Source organism: Pteronotus mesoamericanus, unplaced genomic scaffold (genome assembly GCF_021234165.1).
Source record: "Pteronotus mesoamericanus isolate MK-2021 breed Mesoamerican mustached bat unplaced genomic scaffold, CSHL_Meso_final contig_116, whole genome shotgun sequence".
NCBI lineage: Eukaryota > Metazoa > Chordata > Mammalia > Chiroptera > Mormoopidae > Pteronotus > Pteronotus mesoamericanus.
Genome location: NW_026555027.1, coordinates 15,999,749 through 16,020,743, shown reverse-complemented (window position 1 = coordinate 16,020,743; position 20,995 = coordinate 15,999,749). Strand labels below are relative to the sequence as shown.

At 34.0% G+C, this 20,995-nt stretch overlaps 1 protein-coding gene across 1 annotated transcript in view; it reads left to right on the top strand.

Moving 5' to 3' along the window:
- NCAM2 (neural cell adhesion molecule 2) overlaps positions 1–20,995 on the top strand; it is a 422,854-nt gene that overhangs the window by 347,640 nt on the left and 54,219 nt on the right. Inside the window, exon 12 of the mRNA XM_054579597.1 lies at positions 3,407–3,580. Coding sequence (XP_054435572.1) covers positions 3,407–3,580 — 174 coding nt within the window. The remainder of the gene's footprint in view (positions 1–3,406; positions 3,581–20,995) is intronic.

Here is a 20,995-nt window from a genome sequence, read left to right as displayed (position 1 = left end):
ACCACAAGCCCCATTTGAAACACGGGGCTACGTTTGATAGTCTTTTACAGTATTATCTTTTTGCTTACACCCAGTGAGGTTAGATAATTCAAGATCTTGAAAGCCAGAGTGAAAAGTCTCAGTTTGCTGTTGTAAAAAAGAGGAAGCTCCTGAATACCCCAACTCAGGGAAGTGACGTGATTAGAGTGGTACTTTAGAAAGATTGATTTTGCATTTATGCACTATATGGATTGAAATTTGGTGGGATGTCCAATAGAAAAGGAAGCTGAGAGCCACAAATGGCATTAAAGGCAGAGGCAGATAAGCCCTGGGCTTGTGAATTAACAGTGAAAACAGGAAGGAAGAAATGGATACAAAATTGTGATACAGGAAAGATGAAAATAACTTTGAAACTAATAGTAATGTATATGAGAGAATCAAGGAGGAATATGATTATAAAACAATTGAGAAAGTGCAGAGAAAAATTGTAGGTGTTAGTTCTAAGTATATCAGACATTCATTTGGATGTGTTCTGTATCTTTGTATATTTTTAATTACTCAAATACATATTTAACTTATCATATATTTCCTGAGGACTGAGTACATTCTAGTCATTTTTCTCAATGTTATATGTACATGTGTACATATGTAATAATTTAATAGTCATCAGATCAGAATGTAAAAACATGTTTAGGAACTATACTAGGTCTGCAAATCATAAGCATACTTTTCCTTTTAGTCAGGTAACAGAAAGATGAGGCCAACACAAAATCAATATACATGAAAAGCCAGTGTAACCTCCAGCAACTCTGAATATAGACCATCTGGCTAGAAAAAGATACCCACTGGCCCAAGGCTGGTGATGGAACCATAGGGCTAAGAAAAAAACGTTATTATTTCTGCATAGGTGTACCACGTTGAGGTGCACAGCTTAGCGAATGGTGCGTACCTCTGTGGACTGTGTAAGAACCAAGGACCATGTACAAGCCCTGTAGTCAAAGGTATGAGCCCAAGAGGAATTACACCTTCCCCTCCTTCTCCATTTATTAGCATCTTTCTTTTGCAAATGTATCTTTCAAACGGAAGATTATCATTGTTGCAATAGCTACTTTAACCTAGTTGACATTGGGGAGTCACTCGGCATGGGGTAAAGAATTGGCAGTCTTGTTAAAAACAATCTGTATGTATGTGAATTTTTTCCTCTTCTGTAAACTTTAGATCAAACTTACAGATGAAAAGAAGCTACAGTTATAACTTAGGGATGAAAGAAACATAAAAACTATAATATTTATGTTACAGCTTAAATAGATGATTTCAATAATTTAAATTTTTTATTTCCAGATAATTTTGATAGCAAAACTACTTTAGGATGCATCAGTATTCTACAAATTTATTTCTAAACCTCAGTGTTCTAACATAATGCACTTCATAGAATCTTCAAATAATTTACTGCTACTAATTAGAGCATAAATATGCACTGTTGCATTTCTTTACAGCATTTGTACCCAAAATGTCATAAACCTGCCCCCCAGGAGCTCGCCCGGGCCATTTATAAGGCATGTTTTATGTGACCTACCATGCTGTCTTTTAACTCTAGCAAATACAGTACATTTGACTTCCGAGAGCCATTAAGTTTTATATGAATGTTTGATTATATATGAATGGAAATTCACTGTATTATTTTCAATCGAGATTTTTTTCCTTTTCTTTTTGTAAAGTTAATTCTAGAGGTAAAACAACATTTATTTATATACTTATATGATATGTAATGCATATTATGTGCCATCGAATCAGCTCCACCTCCAGGTGACCCTGCGAACGAGCGGTGTCCTCACCAGCCCTGCTCAGCTCCTGTAGCTCACGCCTATGGCTTTTTAGTGGAATCCATCCCTCTCATATTTGGACTGTCTCTTTTCCTAATGCTCTTTTTTCTCCCAACATTATTGTCTTTTCCGAAGAATGCTGCCTTCTCATGATGTTCCCAAAGAAGGACAACTTCAATTCTGTCATCTTTGCCTCCAGCGATGTTTCAGGCTTAATTTGCTGTGGTACCCACCTGCTCATTTTCTGGTGTTTGGGGTATCTTTAGAGTTGTCCTCCAGCACTATATTTCAAATAAATCAAATAATTTTCCTATCAGTCTTCTTCACTGCCCATTTTTCATACCTGTACACAGTGGTTGGGCATAAGAGAGCGTGAATGATCATTTTAAACTTGGTCCCTAATGACACGCCTTTGTTCTGGTTGTCTTTGCTAATACTTCCTTTGCCGAACTTCTGAGTCTCAGCCTTCTCTTGATTTCTTAATTACATGTAAATTATCAAACTTTATTATAATTTTGAATGTGATTTTGAAAAGAAACAGTGAGAGATTGAGAAACAGAAAAAGGTACCTTTAATGTTTACTGTAATTCTTCAGGTTTCAGAAGTGGAGATTTTATTAATTTTCTTATTGAGACTTTCTTATCTCTAAATTTTCTCCTTTTGCTTGTTTGGCCTTTCAGATAACATTTTATAAAGTTTTGTATACTAGAAAATGAAAATAAACTTCCACTCAGGATAACTTATTGAGCTTGAAATACTGTGAGTAATGGACTGATAACAAAAACACACACAAGAATGATTTTATAGTGGCTTTTTAAATTCAGGAATTAAAACTTAGATATATCAACTAAAGGTTTATTTTAATTAAATAATACCTAAATGAAATTAAAACAGTTTGCAGTTTTATTTAGTTCATAATAACATTTTCTCTAAACTTAACAACTGCCCTAAAATTATCAATATAATTTTAATGAAAAATAAAACAAAGTTCACATTTTCACAAGAGGTAATTATTTATACTAATGATTTTAATTCTTCTATATCTTATTATATTCTAATTATGCATATGTTCCCTCTCCATCCCCTCTCTGTCACAAGCTTGTTTTCTTTGAATGCAAATAAAATGCTTATATTGTATAGAAAAGGCAGAAGTAAAATTATTCCCTCAATAAATGAAATTTGATATTGAATGTTTCACTATTTGCTCTGGTAGTAAAGATTGATTGGTATATACTCTCTTGCAATTTAAACAGATCATTCAGGATAATTGATCAGGATCAGGATCATTGTTTATGCAAGCTTTGTAATTCAAATTATTCAGTGTACAGGCAATATACCATTCCTTTATTTCTAATACCCAGAATTCTGTCTCTTTTTCAGAAAGTTATATCATATTTCTCTTAATCGTATTTTATTAATTTATTTATTCATTTAAAAATTTTCAAAAATATATATTTTTCTCTAACAGTTTTATTAAATTGATTGGGGTGATGCTGGTTCACAAAGTTATACAGTTGCAGGTGCCCAACTCTACATCACGTCTTCTGCGCAATGACCACCTGTATTACTAAGGCTGTATTTTCTCTGCGATCGTTCCTTCATAGATGTACCATCCAGTCCCTATGGAGTGAAGATTATAGAGCTGTCACAAACCACCGCCAAGATTTCTTTCAACAAGCCGGATTCCCATGGAGGTGTACCTATCCATCACTATCAAGTGGATGTCAAAGAAGTGGCATCAGAAACCTGGAAAATAGTACGCTCCCATGGAGTTCAAAGTGAGTCAATGATTTCAAAGTGTGTAGATTAATTCAAGCTGATTTTAAATACACCTGCGTGATTAGCTTTTTATCTCCCTTCAAATTGTACTTTTTATCTTTTAATAAGGTAGGGATGGGAAGACATTTCCATTGCCAAATTCTTTTTGTGAATAATGTTCAAAAAGAGTGGAAAAGTTAGCATCTTTAGGAAAGATGGATTAGTTTAGAAAAATCACCAAAGTGTAATTCTTGGGGTAAAAGATGTAGTATTTAAAATTTGAGTGGTGCAAAAAAAAATTTCTGACATGAGATTTGATGACTGAATATCTGAACTGTATGTTGTTTTCATTTATTAATAATATTTCTACCATTAGTGTGAATGTAATAGCGTAAAATATATATGTATTCATGAAGTTATCTATAAAAATTCATCTGCCTGCTAAAATGTACTTCAAAATTATGTTTTAAAACTTCAAATTTGACAATTATGGCATTTTGAATAATAGAATTAGATAGCTCAAAGAGGTTAAAACAAAGTATAACTCTACTTGTTACTTATATAGATTTCATCATGTTGTGAAAATGTGATTTTTTTCTTACTATAAGAAGAAACTGAAGTAGAAAATAATAATAAATTACCAGATTTTGACTTTGTTATTGGAGTCATTGAACTACATTGAGTGGCCCCAAAGGATAGCATAAAATAGTAAGGAAATTATTGCTCCGTAGTGTCATTCTCCATGGGCCCTGCCTCGCCCCTTGCAGGTATGGTAGGTATAAGTGTCCTTTGAAATGCATGAGCCATCCTGTGAAGAATTATTCTAGTAGAAAAATGGGGACAGAACAGATAAAATCATTTTGGTCTCACCTGTGTTGGCACCTGCTTGTTTAGCTTTCTTATGGATCCCAGCTCCAAATCTACGTCTCGTATCGTCTTTCCCCAGAGAGGACATCCAAACCCAATCTCCTGTATCAGAGTTTTGGGTAAAAGCTCTCAGTTGTTTGAGTAATAGCGATGTTTTCAACAAGACTGCAATAACTAATGGAAAAACAATGGCATGACTCCCCTCTAGCTTCAGGTGTCCCTGTCCACTTCATTTTTGGTGTTTCAAAGTTTGCCTTCCCCTTCTGTGAGATAATTATGTGCATGTAAAAAGATTTTTTAAAATGGCATGTATAATTTGTACATGGACTTAGGAGACTTATTTTTGGCTATGTAAATGACTCTATTGCTAAAAATCTGAAGACATATTTTAAAGCACATGTGCATTTTTGAATACCGAAGAAATGCTCCTTTGTTTGTCATTATAATATAGTTTGTGCTAATCACTCACCCTAAAGTTTAAGGGATTTTTGTAAACATAATTATACTCATTGCCATTAAGGCATTTGTTAGAAGATAAATTTAGGTTTAAGCTATAGAAAGACATGTGGTCATAAATATTTTAGCTACTATTCTTTTTTGCCCTCAAAGTGGCTTTATTTATTTTTCTAATTTACTTGAGTGAGTTGGTGTTCAGTTACTTTTCCTTCTTCAATTATCAAATGTATTATATATTATTCATGTACTTCTTATTGTAGATATCATGTAGAAGTAAATATCAGTTCTTGTTTATGATGACATTTAGTAAGAAAATTTTAGCATAAAAATGTCCCTGTTAGTAGATTCTGATTGAAACAACATAATTAATTTCCTATGAATTTCACCTGCTCACACTACACCTGGTCCTAGGTTTAGGGTACAATGAATACCTAGAAATATTATTATTACATTCTCTTTTAACTTTTAGCAGAAGCCTCATTTATTATCCCCAAAACTGATATGACACAAATTAATTTTCAAAACCTGGAGAACAGTGAACAAACAAGATATTAACAGCATAAACTATTCAAATATAGAATGTGAGTCGTTCTGCCTCATAATTTGGAGTGAAAAACATGTATCAAGGCATAGCAAGACTTTTTGGTTGGGAGGGTTACATGACACATTAATTACCATATCATTTAACACTTTGTAAATGTGTTCTAGACACCTCATTGGGCACAAATGAAGAGAAAATAATAATCTTGCAAACAACTACTCATTTTTCAGCCTTCAAAATAAAAATGAATTAATATTTTAAAATATCAAGTTCTTTTTTAACAGAGAATAAAAACAATTCTCCCAAATAACACAGTCTATTTCTTTGATTTGTGAAAGGTTTAGCCAGTTAGAATCAGGCATAGAACTCTTTTCAATCTCAATCAAAATTATTAGATGTTTTGCTTTATGTGGATCTGAGAGTTTAGTAGAATTATGTTTTATTTCTGAAAATAAAGGAGAGAATTTTTATTTGAAAATACTGGCATTTTCTAAATGGAACTTTCATTGGAAACCTCAAATTCTTACTGTTTTCACTTACTGAAGAATGTAATAGCTGACTGAAATTTGAAAATAGCTATACATTTTTTTCAGTACTTTCATTACGTAGTTCCACTAAACTTTTAATACAGGTTTGTTGGATACACACACACACACACACACACACACACACGGTAATTTTAACATCACAGTGTTTAGTTTACAAACACTGTAATTAAGGTCATGTACATGCTTTATTATTACATATAATTCCAGACTTTTAATCTGGGTTTCCATTTTAGTAAAAGTTCAATTTTAATTAAAATCTGAAGTAAAAATCAATTTCTGTGGTGGAGAAAGCTATTTTCAGTTTTATAGAGAAGTAGCGTTCAATAAGCATTTATTCCAAGATCGTTTTGAAGTACAGATTTAGATTTATAAAATATATACCTGTGCCTGATCGGTCAGTAAACTAATTGTGAAAAGAGGCTTAAATTGGAAGAGAGTGAAGATTAGGAGATCAAATACTGAAAAACATTTTGATGCAGCTACAGAGATGCTACTCCCTAATACCTTTCTTGGTCCTTAAGCGGTTCCCTAAACTCAGTCCTCTCAGAATGAAGAATCATCCTGACTTGAATATTCCAAAACGGCAAGCTTGCTGTCTTTGATACAAATTTAGACTGAGGGCCCCACACCCGTAATGAAAACTGTATTGTGTTTGTTTCTTATGTATGGAATTGCCTACCAATACCACCGTTGGAGAACCTAGTTACTCCTGTGTTCTAGTTTCTTATGAGGCCTTCCTGTCTTTCCCAGCGCCACCTGCCACAATTTTCTTTTTCCTGTGGCAGGCTTTTTTATGGCCTAAAAAGGATTATTTTACATTAGTTGCATCAGATAATAGTTTAACTTTTAAAACTGGACATTGATGCCCTTTACTAGTAAGGTAGTTATGGTGTGGTTTGTTTGTTGTTGTTGTTGTTGTTTTTGTAATTTTCTTCTTTTTTTTGTATTTGAATTTCTTAATTAAATGTTGGCTTTTCTCAATTAATTATCCAGTTTTTATGCATTTTCTCTCTCATTATCTTTATTTTTTGCTCTAATCTAAATTTCTCTTTCAACATTTATATTTTTCAGTTTATTATATTTTAAAATGTCTAAATCCTTTATTCTCTGGCATTCCTTATTTCATGCATACAGTGTAACCTCATCTCTGGTCATTGTCCTAATTCCTGTTTTCAAAGATGCTTTTGTTCCCTAATTTTTTTTTTTTGGTGGTTGTTATTTGTTTTATTCTTTATTATTCACATAGGAACCTTATCTCAGGTATTTGGTGATCCTCTCCTGAATGTGTATATTCAAAACTGAGAAGGAAACCGCACTAGGTTTGGTTTGGAAAGGCAGGGCTTTTCAAGCATCATGACGACATGGGTTTCTCATGTCCCCATAGCAAAGGTCTGCAAAACGTCAGCTGCACGTAGATATGATTTAGAGGTTGTACAGTATTATCAACATCTTTGGTGACGATGGTTCTGTGGAAAATCTGCTTGTGTCAGGTGCAGATACTCTCCACATCTTTCATCCAGGACATCAGCTCCACACTCATGTGAGAATATCAGAGTCTAAAGCTTCTTTGGTTCAACTTTTCTAGATAACAGACCATCTTGTATTAAGATGAGAGAGAAAACTATGTTTTCCCTTCCTCCTAAAATCCTGAGGACTTGACTGAGTTCTGTAGGTCATATCAGTTTATCCCTCCTTGGCATCGCATCTTTGAATACAGATATTTAATATTTTTCATGTAATATTTTTATATTTTAGCTTTTTAAATATTTAAAGCACAGTCCATATTAAATTAATTTGTTAATATATTGATAATTACAATACTGACAACCACGATTTTAGAAAAATGAGTACATCAATGATTCTTACTGAGTAATGATTAATACTTATAATGAGCTATATTCCCTGGTGTGTTGTGAGGCTTGTGGAGAAAAAGAAAGTCTCATATGTTTATCACAAAATCTAATTTAATGTGCACATTCAGTGGAAATTTTAAATACAAATTTAAGCTTCAAAACATGCAATTTTAATCAATAAGGCCCAGAATAGTGAAGACAATTGCATATGGACACAATATAAGGTTGCATATATTATATGATATACCACTACAGAAGAAATATTTAATAGATTATGATATTAGTGGTACCAATTGAAATTATTCAACATGGCATCTCTGCCTTTTGGTGATATGTTTTTATTGCATAAGAGAATCTGTTAGAATGTGCCAAATAGTTTAATATAACCAGACATTTTTGGGAAACCTATGGTTTCATATTGACCTCAAAATTTCATTACTTACAACTCTACTAATTATGTAATAGATTTCAATTTATTCAACAGTTTCTGGATTCTTCATTGGTAATTGAGGAATACGTTGTATACATACAATATTATGTTTTTAAACACAAGATATAATAATAGAGCAAATATCTTTCTGTTAAATTTCCAATTAGTTTTTGTAATAAAAATATACAAAATGCAACTTCTTTTCATCTGAATTATAAAACTAAATAAGAAAGTAAATAATTGTCAGTGGAAACATTTTATTAAAGTTATTGCTTATAAATATTTCTTCCATAGTGATTGTTGAGTATGAAACATTTTTGCTTTTGTTAGTACTTTTAAAATGCAGAGTAAAAATAATAAGAATGAGAACTGTAATTTAATCAAAATTAGAGTAGGCCCATACAAATATTTGTTCCAAAATGTTTTGCAATATAATAATGTTACCTAAGTTGTGACTTTCCTAAATATGTGGGGAATTTTCTTTGTTTTTTTCCATGGTGCTATTAAATAATAAAAGAAATGATCTGTATGTTTTTCTGTTGATTAAAAACTTCCTTTTATTACTTTATTTTATGTTTGGTATGATTTTTTAAATTAAATTGAGCAGGGAAACATTGGTTAATAACTTGATATGTCATAAAATATGTCCCTTTATTTTTTTTAGAATTGCACCTCAGAAGATGTCTCTGCAGACATATGACATGATCATACTTCTAATGTCTTTTTCTCCCCCCTTACCCACAACCACAAACACAATGGTTCATTTCAGTCGTAAAAAGGACTTTCCTTTATTTTCTCATTATCTTTGTGTTTTTTCTGTGTTCTTAAAACACATATTAGTGTGTATTTTATTTTGCTTTTATGATATAGTACCAAGAATTTTTAAGAAACAATGAGTAAATGATTTATGTGGTTCAGTGGCGTAACCCTTTGCTGGTTATTACGTGTTTGAAATGCTAACATGTCAACAAGCTTCTCTAGCTACCAATTATGATGAAATGGCTCATAAAGGACTTTTTTTGTTTGAATTTTAAATAATCAATGAGACGTATCTCTTTCTATTATAGTATTAAGATTGTTTTATGGAAAATCTGTGGTTTTCCTTTAGTTTCCCTAAAGCTGAATGTGATTATTGCATCATTTCTAAGTGAAGCTATAAAAACTTTAAGGTTTTTATTCAAGCGTTCATTTTAATCACACTATTTATAGTTACTTGAGTAAAACTGGATTTCCCTCTATCATATTATTATATTTCACTTTTAGAAGCAATTAAAAATAATCATTGTTTAAAGTTAGTTCTAAACTGTTATAGAATTCAAAATCTTAATAAGTTCCAGTGCCTTTTAAAAACTATCTACAATGAAAATTTTCTATGATTACAATATTTCAAGAATGAATGTGCCCCTGAACAAAAGTTATCATTTTTAAATCACTACACTTCACATGGTAAAAGAGAAATTGATGTTAAACACAAGTGCAGTAAATTCTTATGAATACAAAGGAAGGTTGAAAAGTAGTCTGCACTAATTCCATATTTTCTGTGAAAGGAAATTTGTTTTAATTTGCATGAAGTGGAAAGAGTTCTGTATGCTAAAACAAGAAAATCTTGGACTGTTTTCATTGTGCCCATAAAAAAAGAAACAGAGCTAAATTACAAATTTATGTGTAATTTAAATCTTAATGAATTTAAACTGTGTAGATCAAAGTATACAGGGAACTAAGCTAAGGGAAAATTGACTGAAATAAACTCTAAGTAAAATAACTTGTCTGCTGGAAGCTTCCTCACATAATCTCAAGAAGATACAAATTCATGTGTAATTCGGCACTCAGCCTGGTCTCTGCTACAATGATAAAGTTTCTATACAAATATATTTTTTACTTTTCTTCAATAAAATTAATGAACTTTTCTGTACATCTATAATTTTTGAAGGAGAAAACTAGATAGTATAAGAAAATAAAATTAATATATATAGGAAAGATTTGTGTGAGTAGTGAGAGAAGAAACATGAATATTTCATGAGTGTTTTATAGGAACTTAATTCACAAGAGGATGAATATATTCACAGTTCCCAGAAACTTAAAAAAAATATAACTCATCTCACCGCTCAAATAGACACTTCTCTGGACACTTTAGTATTCACTGTAAATATGATCTTTGCCAGAATATAGATTATAAATTCTTCTCGATTTTAGTGAAGAAGCACCGTGGGATGACCGTCATGCCTGTTTGGATAGTACATTTAACTCAGAAAGAATTTTGGATGACCTATGTAGATATTGTACCCCTCAAACTGTATTAAATCATATTCAACACCTTTCACTATATGAAATATTATTGCAATTATAATCAACTTTTGTTATTGTCAGCATTATTTATATTTTCTATTATAGTACATAAATATCCTCAAAGTTTAAAGAGGTATATAGAGCTTTCTCTTTTCCACTGCGTGGCCCAGGATCCATTCCCTCGGAGTGTTTTAGTGCCTCTTCGGTGGCACCGCCCTGTGGGGAGGATGCACACCATGCACCAGCATTGCCAAGATTGCCTTCACACACAGGCATCCTTCTGGTTCTTGTCCCTTTAAATTAGGTGTGGATCATGGAGTTCACATGTTTGTTGTTTTCTTACTGTAGCTCTCTCCTGTGTTCCTTCTTTTTCTACCTATGAAGGTCTGAATAACATTTTAAACTAATAATCCACTGCTTTGATTTTGTCACTTCCAGTTTTAGAAATTCATGGTTGCACATAGCTGTGATAACTAAAATAGGATTCTCATATTCCAGGGTGTGGGAAGGAATAACCATTAAGGTACATAAAGGCAAACTAGAAAATATTTTCATATTCCTAATCAAATGAGATAACTTATGATTCAAATAATCACATTTAATAATTGAGTGACAATACTAAGTGTATATTGAGGTTTGTCCAGAAAATATCCAGCCATGTACTATGACAAATATAAACCTTTACTGAAGAAGATACAAGATACATTGTGCATAGGGCAATGACGTCACAGTCCCCTTCAAAGTAAGCACCTTGGGACCTCACACACATCCCAGTATCTATTCCACTGTTCAAAACACTCTGCAAAATCCTTTGTTGGCACCACCATCAGCTGCCCCATCATATTTTCCCAAATCTCGTCAACGATCTGAAATTTCTTCACTTCCAAAGGTGATTTTAGTTGGGAGAAAAGCGAGAAGTCACAGAGTCCCACTGGGCTGTAGTGGGGCTGAGTCACCTGGGTGATTTGATGTTTCACCAAAGACTCTGCATGAGATGTGATACATGAACGGGCACATTATCATGATGAAGCTGCCAATCACCAGTTGCCCATAGCTGCAACTGTTCTCAGTGTATTGCATCTATGAACTAATGAAGAACATTGAGGTAGTACTCCTTATTAACTGTTTGGCCTGGAGGGGTGTTCTCATGAAAGACAAGACCTTCCCAATCAAAAAGCACAGCTAACATGGTCTTGATCTTGCTGCAACTGTGCGGTGCCTTCCTCAGGCGTGGAGACCTAGGTGATTTCAATTAAGATGACTGAGCCGTTGTTACAGGAAAATGGCATAGGCAAATGATTCATCTATGGTTGTCTCCTTCTTGAGGAAGTTTGGTTCATTGGCAGTGGTTTGAATCAAGTCATTAGCAACTGCAGCATGATGCTTCCTACAGCAGAAACTGTGGAATGAATTTTGCCATGACGCATTTCATGGCAAAGCTCTGCATCAGACTCTCAAAGACAGTAATTTTTGGAATCCCCAGAGCAGCTTCTGGTTCTCACACTGTCAGTTGCCAGTCCTTGTTGATTGCAGCCTATCCGCATTCAACATTCTCAGGTGTTCTGCTTGTTTTAGGCCTTCCAGGAAGTGAATCACTTTCAACAGATTCTTGACCATCTTTAAAGGATTTGTTCCCTTTTTTCATGCTGCACTTATTACATCATCCCCAAAAGCTTTCTGAATCATTCAAATAGTTCCTGCAGAGGAATGTTCAAGTTTAACACAAAATTTGATTTAGATCCGTTGCTCTTCTCACTGAGTCATTTTGAATGTGATGGCCACACAGTATACATGGTCACTCAATAGTGTCTACCACACCCACTGACTAGTGCAGTGAAGTCATCATTGTTCACACATGTGCACTACAGTCTGTTCCCCTTGACTGCCACGTTACACAAATGTGCAAGCTGTTTTTGTTATATTAACAATGGCTGGACTTTTTCCAGACAGACCTTGTATATACATATATACAGGGTGGGGCAGAAATAGATTTGACACAGAGAGATCTGATCAAATCACTGGGAGGTAGTAAGTGGGGGTCACAGGGAAAGGTTACCTGAGACAATGGTAAACAGTGTAGAATGTGATCTACTGAGAAGCTGAATGATTTAAAATAAAAGGACAGAGACTGGCTCTCTGGCTCTCTTCCTCCAGAGTTCCTGGATGATTGTGCTGCAGCTGCCTGTGTTTCCCAGAGGACAGTATTTTGCATGGGAGAAGAAACTCCAGGCGCAGCCTAGGATTGGGCTAACCTGGTAGAGGATATCAGGGTTATTCTTCTTTGGGTGTTCTAGAGGGGAGGGCTTCTGAGGCAGAAGCCTGCCATTCTTCTAGAATTGTGTAGCTTTTGTATCATATGTTTTAATTTGCAAACTAATTTTATAGAAATAAGATAATTTAAAACTAACAGGGTTTAAAGTTAGGGAAACTCAGATATTAAGGATTTTAGCCTTAAATGAAAAATATTAGTGATTAAAGCTATGAGTTAAAGAGTTAGGCTTAATTGATAGGCTTAAGTGATTAAAGCTGTAACTAAAGAGTTAAACATTGATAGGCTTAAGTAACTAATGCTTGTGGAAAGCTGTTATTCCAAAATTGTGTAGCTTTTGAATAAAGACCCCTTTCCTTTTTCACCAAACTTCTGCCTCCAGAATTTTGCCTAAAGGATAGTGATGGGCAGTAGGACCCCACTTGCTGTCCAGTAACAGGTTTACAATTTTGAGGATGCAAAATAGTTTATTCTTCTATTGTTATTTATTAATCATTGCATTTTCCACAAGAACAACTGCAAACCTTCTCTAACCTCACCTATGTGTATATGTTTGCCTCATGTGTCCTAATATACTAGTCTGTCTTTTCTCCTTAACATTCCCCTAAACAAACACTCGGCATTTTGGAGCAGGTTCACTCACTGTGCCAGCCATGCATTCCACTTTGTTACTGTCATGTCTGAGCGTGGGTAACTCCTCCTATTCTTTTTTAGGCAATTCTTTCGGACCCAATGTGAATTCAGGTTTCTTTGTGATGATCCATTTCTGTTATTTTTTTTGTAGAAATAGTTTTACATTTCTTTGTAATTCAATTTAATTAGTTTTAGTTGAAATCTTTTTGTAATTCAATTTAATTAGTTTTAGTTGAAATCTTTTTACATTCCTTTGTAACTCTATATTTACAAAGAAATGGGTTATACTTGTGTTTGCCAGCCTCTTACCTCATAATAAGTACTAAAACATGAGTCACATCTCTCCATCTTGACTGCACATCTGAGAGCCTGTGTGTATGAACCTTTGAATCTTGTACATCACCTGAAACAAATGAATGGGTACTTAAATACTGTTTGTTTATATATTCAAATAAAATTACATAGGTATTAAGTATTTCAAATGTCTGTAAACTATCACTATTTTTTAGCTAAATTAAATAAAACAGGTTGGTTTTTTGCCCCTTTCATGGAGTTTCCAGAGAGATTCCATAAGCTTCTCTGGGAATTCGTGTTATGTAATTAGTTGTTCTATACAATCTAATTGTATTGTGTAAGAATTAACTTCATTCCACCTCCTACATTTAAAAAAAATTATATTGTGGTATATTATAGAACTCTAAGTCTAGACATGAGTAGACTCCTGAGAAATGGAAATGGCAGATTCTCTTCCTCTAAAAAGCAGCCCTGATTACTCCTTTTCCTTTTCCCCACTCTCCTGACAAAAGGCAGCATGCACCAGTGTGCGGCAGATGCTGCTGCTCCTGGCTCACCAGACATTAAAGAGGAAAGGGAATCTCCTTGGGTGCCAGGACAAGCCTGTGCACACGTGGTGACAGGCACATGTAGTGGACTTGTCTCACCTGACTGAAAGTGCACTGTAAAGCTGCTTTATTTTGCCATGTTTCTCCATAGTTCTTCGTCCCCATGGTGGGGTATTGTTGTGACCCAGGGACACACAGCAAGACTCTTGGAGTTAGGGCTCACGGTATGCGATCTTCTTTTGCCCAGATTAGTATTGTCTTCTCCTCCAAATCTATTGGTGGGACTACTCGTCCTACACCCACTATCTAATTCCCTCCTTCACCAGTGGTTCTCACTTGACCCTATAAATATCTGTCCTGTATTCTCTATGATGATCAAATTATAAATAGTTTCAATTAATGTGCCGCTTTTCTTCCTTTATCTTATGATGTAGTTTAGTAATAACTTCATCTCTTGTTACTGTGTGATTGGGAGAGGTTATCTATTGCCTTTGATATCAATATTTATATAATTTACATATCTGTATGACACATGTATTTTAAAAGCAGGTAATATTAAGTCTGAGCAGAAGTGAAGCCGAGAAAGAAGATGGAATGTGACTACAGGTGGGAGGTGGGTTTGAGGGGCAATTTAGAAAGTGATCAAGGCAGGACCCTGAGATGAAGGGACATTTGGGCAGAGTCCTGAGTGAGTAAGGGGGTGATTACACAAAGATCTGCAGAAGCCTGGCCAGGGCCGAAGTCCGTTTATATTCAATACAATTTTATTTGTAAATTATATCTCAATAAATCAGGAAAATTTAACTACTTAAAAACTCAAGGAAAAAAAATGCTCAAAATAAATGCAAAAATTTTGTTATACAGATGGACCTGACTCAGTAGAAGTGTTAGCCTATTCTTTCATCTATTTTCTAGGAGCTTTAAAACATCATGAGTTTAAGAAGAAAACACCTGTGGTTTTGCAGCAACCATCAAGTATTCAAATTTCTTAATTAACAGAAAAGGAAGTATATAACATAAGCTGGTTGCATTCTCCTTTGTCTGTAAGCAAGTGGTTGGTATTATCAGAGGCTTAATATACATTTTCTGTCTCTAGATACATAGGGAAGTCATCACCAATTTGTCCTTGGAATAGCAATTCAGAGTAGTAATTTATTCTCTTTTGCAATTTATTAAGCTTTACTGAACACAAATGGATTCGTATGGTAGAATTATAATTCTTTTTTATTTCTTTTTACTTCTAACATAAATTCATAAACTAATTAGATCACAGGATTTTCCCCAAATTCCAACATAGTCTTCTACTCAATCAATATCCTTTGAAAGGGAACATATTTACCTTTTAAAAGAAATCTTTTACTTCATTTTTTATCTGCTGACTCAGTGCAACCAGAGTGTCCTAATTGAGGTTTTTGGAGCAGAAGCACCTCATCATTTTCAAATTTTCCAACTGCAAATCTTTTTTTCAACTTTTATTATTGTAGTAAAATACTTCATTAACCATTTTTAAGTGAACACTTGGTAATATTAATGCATTTATAATGTTGTACAATAGCATCACTATCCATCTGCATAACTCTTTTCAAGATGTAAAACTGAAACTCCGTACCTAGTGAGCAATAACCCTCACCCCGCCCCTATCCATTGGCACCCACCATTATCCTTTCTGTCTGTATGATTTTGCCTGTTCTAAGTACCTCACATATGTGGAACCATACAGTATTTTCTTTTTTGTGACCAGTTTATTTTACTTAGTATAATAACATCAAGCTTCACCCATGTTGTATCATATTGAAGAATTTCTTCCCTTTCTAAGGCTGAAAAACATGTCATTTTATGTGTTCGCTTTTTGCATTTTGCTTTTCCATTCATGTCAGTGGACACTTGGGTTGCTTCCATATGTTAACTACTGTGAATAATGCTGCTATTAACATGTGTGTACATATAATTCTTTGAAACCTTGCTATCAATTCATTTGTGTGTATACTCAGAAAAGAAATTGCTAAATCACACCTCAATTCTATTTTTAATTTTTTGAGGAAACACTACGCTGTTTTCCACTGAAGCAATATTATATTCCCTCCAACAATGTACCAGGGGTCCAATTTCTTCACATCGTCACCAACACGTGCTATTTTCTGTTTTGTGATAGTAGCTGTTCTCACAGGTGTGAGGTGATATCACATTATAGTGTTGATTTGAATTTCCCTAATGATTAATAATGTCAAGCATCATTTCATGCACTTATTGGTAATTTGTATATCTTCTTGGATAAATGTCTATTCTGGTCCTTTGCCCGTTTTTGAATTGGGTTGTTCATTATTGTGTTGTTGAGCTTTAGGATTCCTTTGTATTAATATCCTTTATCATATATAATATTTGCAGTTTTTTTCTCTCATTCTGTGAGAAAAAAGGCATTCTACTCTGTTGGTCTTTTGATGCACAAAATTTTTCAATTTTAATGGATCCTGATTTTTTTTATTTTTCTTTAATTACTGATGTGTTTGAAGTCATAGCCAAGACAGCATTGCTAAATATAAGGTTCTAAAGCTTTTATCATAAATTTTCTTCTAAGGGCTTTGTGCTTTAGGGCTTACGTTTAGGTCTTTGATCCATTTTGAGTTTTGAATACATTGTTAGGTAAGGATCTACCTTCATTCTTTTGTAAATGGATATTCAGTTTTCACAGCACCATTTATTGGAAGACTTCTTTTGCCTTAGAAGCCTTTTGGCACCTGTCAAAAATTAACTGGCATATATATACAGTGGTATCTCGGTACTGGTTGGTTTCAGAACTTGTTGAACCTGGAACTCACCACATTTTGACTAGGAAAAAAAAATGTTTCAGCCCTGGGCACTTACTTGCTCTCCATCCCCACTTGCTAGAACTTGTATGAGTCACATTGCCATCCTGCAAGAGAAATGCTTCATCGATCATCACTTATTCATCACTTGTTGGAACAAATGAACAAATACTGAGGTAACCACTGGGTGTATACATATATGTACACTGATGTACAGAAGGACCTTATTCCTCTTAGGCCCCCCTTCTCACCTCAACCACCACACTGTTGTCCATGCCCATGAATCCTTTTGCCTTTTCCCTCGATCCCTCTACCCTCTAACCCAGCCCAATAGCTGTCAGCTCCTCTCTATCTATGGGCCTGTCTCTGTTTTGCTTGTTAATTCAGTTTGTTCACTAGATTCCACATATGAGTGAAATCATATGGTATTTGTCTTTCTCTAACTGGCTTAGTTCACTCAGTATAATGTTCTCTAGGTCCATCCATGATGTAGTAAAGGGTAAAATTTTCTTCTTTTTTATGGCCAAGTAGAATCCCATTGTGTAAATATCCCATAGTTGTTTACCCACTCATCTACTGATGGATACTGGTTGATTCCGTATCTTTGCGATTGTAAATAATGCTGCAGTGAACTTAGGGTGCTTATGTTATTTCAAATTAATGGTTCAGGTTACTTTAGATAAATTCCCAAAAGTGGAATTGCTGGGTCATAAGGCAGATCCATTTTTAATTTTTTTGACGTATCTCCATACTGGTTTCCACAATGACTACACAATCTACATTCCCACCAACAGTGCAAAAGGCTCTCTTTCCTACACATTCTTTCCAACACTTGTTTGTTGATTCATTGGCTATAGCCATTCTGACTGACGTATGGTGGTATCTCATGGTGGTTATAATTTACATTCTCTGATGATTAGTAACAGTGAGCACAGTTTCATATGTCTATTAGCCATCTGTATGTCCTCTTTGGAGAAGTGCCTATTCAGGTCCTTTGCCCATTTTTAACTGGATTATTTGTGGGGAGTTTTTTGGTGTTGGGTTTTATAAGTTCTTTTTAAATTTTGGATATAACCTCTTACCAGATGTATCTGTGAGTATGGTCTCCCATTCTGTGTGTCTTTTTATTTTGTTGATGCTTTCCTTTGCTGTGCAAAAACTTTTTTAGTTTGATGTAGTCCCATTTGTTTATTTTGTCTTTTGTTTCCCTTGCCTGAGGAGAGACATGAGATAAAATATTGCTACAAGCAATGCCTGAGATTTTACTGCCTATGTTTTCTTCTAGGATTTTTATGATTTTGAGTCTAACATTTAAGTCTTTAATCCATTTTGGATTTATTCTTGTGTGTGGCATAAGAAAGTGATCTAGTTTCACTTTTCTGCACGTATCTGTCCAATTTTCCCAACACCATTCATTGAATAACCTATCTATATTTTGATTTAATAAAAGACAAGCATGTGACTAGAGCTAATAGAAATGTCTGTGACCTGTAAGGAAGTTTTGAAGTACTCTTTTGAGTTTTCTTTTAAATGAAGACTTCTTAAAATGAAAAATAAAATATGAATTGCTATGAAACAAATATTTTTGATGGAAATGCACTGTTTTTAAATCAAGTTCTAATAATAGGAATGAAAGCCATTTGATCCCAAGGGACAGTAGATACTTCCTGTCTAAAATACCATGTCAGTTAAAACTCAGTTATTAAATTTTTATGTGTTAATTTCTATTGAGTTTCTACTCATCAGGACAAAGACATGAAAAACAGTGCAATAAAGAGAAAATGCATGTTTAGAAATGATGAGCTGTGATCTTAAAATAGTGCCATCAATATATTGTTTTAAGCAAAAGCCCCACACAAACAGCACAAAATCATATGGTTAATTTTTCTTTCTACTCTTCACCATAATATATAACCATATGAAAAATTTGTTACAAAGAATCTATTCATAAATGTTACTTCTATCAAGTTATATGTCCTATCAATTACACATTAGGTTTCATAATGTTCTCTAAGGTACTCTTTAAAAGGTAAGATCATATTCTTTTGCAGCTAATGGACCCTTGAATGTAATTTGTGCAAAACAGCAAATTTAAATTTTCAAAAGTAAGTGAACATAAAATGGACCTGAGATGGTCACATACATAAACTTAAGAAAACTTAAAGACATTTTGCTTTAGTAAAGTAATTATCCCTTGAATTTTTCTTATGTTTGTTAAAAAAAAATACTGAAGTCAAAGTATTAAAAAGTTCTACATTCAAGCCTGTTACAAATTCCTGTAGAAGAAAACTGGAGAATTCGTTTTTTTCTTATTGAAAAGCCTTTTTTTTCTTTTTTTTTTTTTTTTTTTGCTCTGGTTGGTGTGCCTCAGTGGACTGAGTGCCTGCCTGCAAACCAAAGGGTCTCTGGTTTGATTCCCAGTCAGGGCACATGCCTGGGTTGCAGGCCAGGCCCCCAGTAGGGGGCGTGCAGGAGGCAACTACACAACAATGTTTCTCTCCCTCTAAAAATAAATAAATAAATAAATAAAATCTTTAAAAAATAAGTTTGTGTTGTTTTTTTTTTTTTGAGGAAGGTGGGGGCTTGTTTTTGTTTAGAAAACAAAAGCTAGTTTTTGGTGAGAAACTTTAGGAACTTCATTGTATTTTCAGATCTAAGGAGATTCACAGCAAGTGTAATTTTGAATGATTAGTTCTGCTCCAGCAAAGCTTTGTGATTTCTCATTGCTATCTAATGTGTTTCACAGGTCTTGACAACTTTAACAGTTCCATTTTATGTCAGTGAGACAGGAGGTCTCCTGCCAGGGAGATACTCCTTATCTGCTCACACTGAAAGGTGGGAAAGCCTGTGAAGGGACCCAGGGTTTACAAGAGAGCAGAAGAAAGAATGGTTGCATTCAATCTCATGTTAGAACTTCGCTCAGCCTAATTAGTTTGCAGATATGTAATTTATTTTACTCCACAGGTCATAAATATTCTGTACCCTCTGCTTCTCTTGACAACCAAAAGAAAAGGATTTACAATACATTATCCGAGCAAATAAAAACATACTTGTGCAGCTTCTTTTAATAAAGCCTGATTCCCTCCTTAAAGGGAGAGCACCACTACATTTTTACCCTTTAGTTTGAACATTTCCACACTTGTAAAATAATGTTTAAAGGTCATACCTTCTTGTCATTTGCCATTTGAATGTCATTATTTTCATATATTTCAATATTTTGCTGTATTTTTTGCATCTATAGCCAGGTGATGAAATAGTCATTTATGAAACTCAAATTATATTGAAATATATTAAGCATGTTTAAATTATATTTAAATTAGTAAGGAAAATCATATTCTTTATAGAATCTAGCCCTGTTGCTATGTGAAAGAAAAATGTATGATTTTTTTAATAATTTTCAGAAGAATTGCTGTATCATTTCCAAATCATGCTAACTGAACATAACTATAAAATTCCCTCATTATGTCACTTGTCTTTGGAAAAATTTTAGTAGTTTTTAATATACATCTACTTTCATCAAGTTTTTGACTTTGACTTTCTAATAAGTTATAGAGAAGGAGCCAATCCCACACCCCAGTTTGTGGTTCTGTGGTTCTGTTTTATGGACACAGTCAGGGAAAGAAAACCTTCCATTAATTAAGTCCCTAACTTGAGATATCACGATTTCCGAATACACAGCCTTCATCTTCCCAGTGGTGGTTTGCTTTCAGTCCCTACCTTGAGTATTCCAAAACCCCGTTTTGGTAATAAGCCAGTAAATTATGGATGATTTAATACATCTTCTCATCAGCCAGGCAAATTACCAATCTGGGCTTTACTTCCCCTGCACCGTCTTTCTTTCCCTCTAAGTTGGTCTCAATTTATAGCATTCTTTCTATTTCACATAATAATCTTTATATTCATACA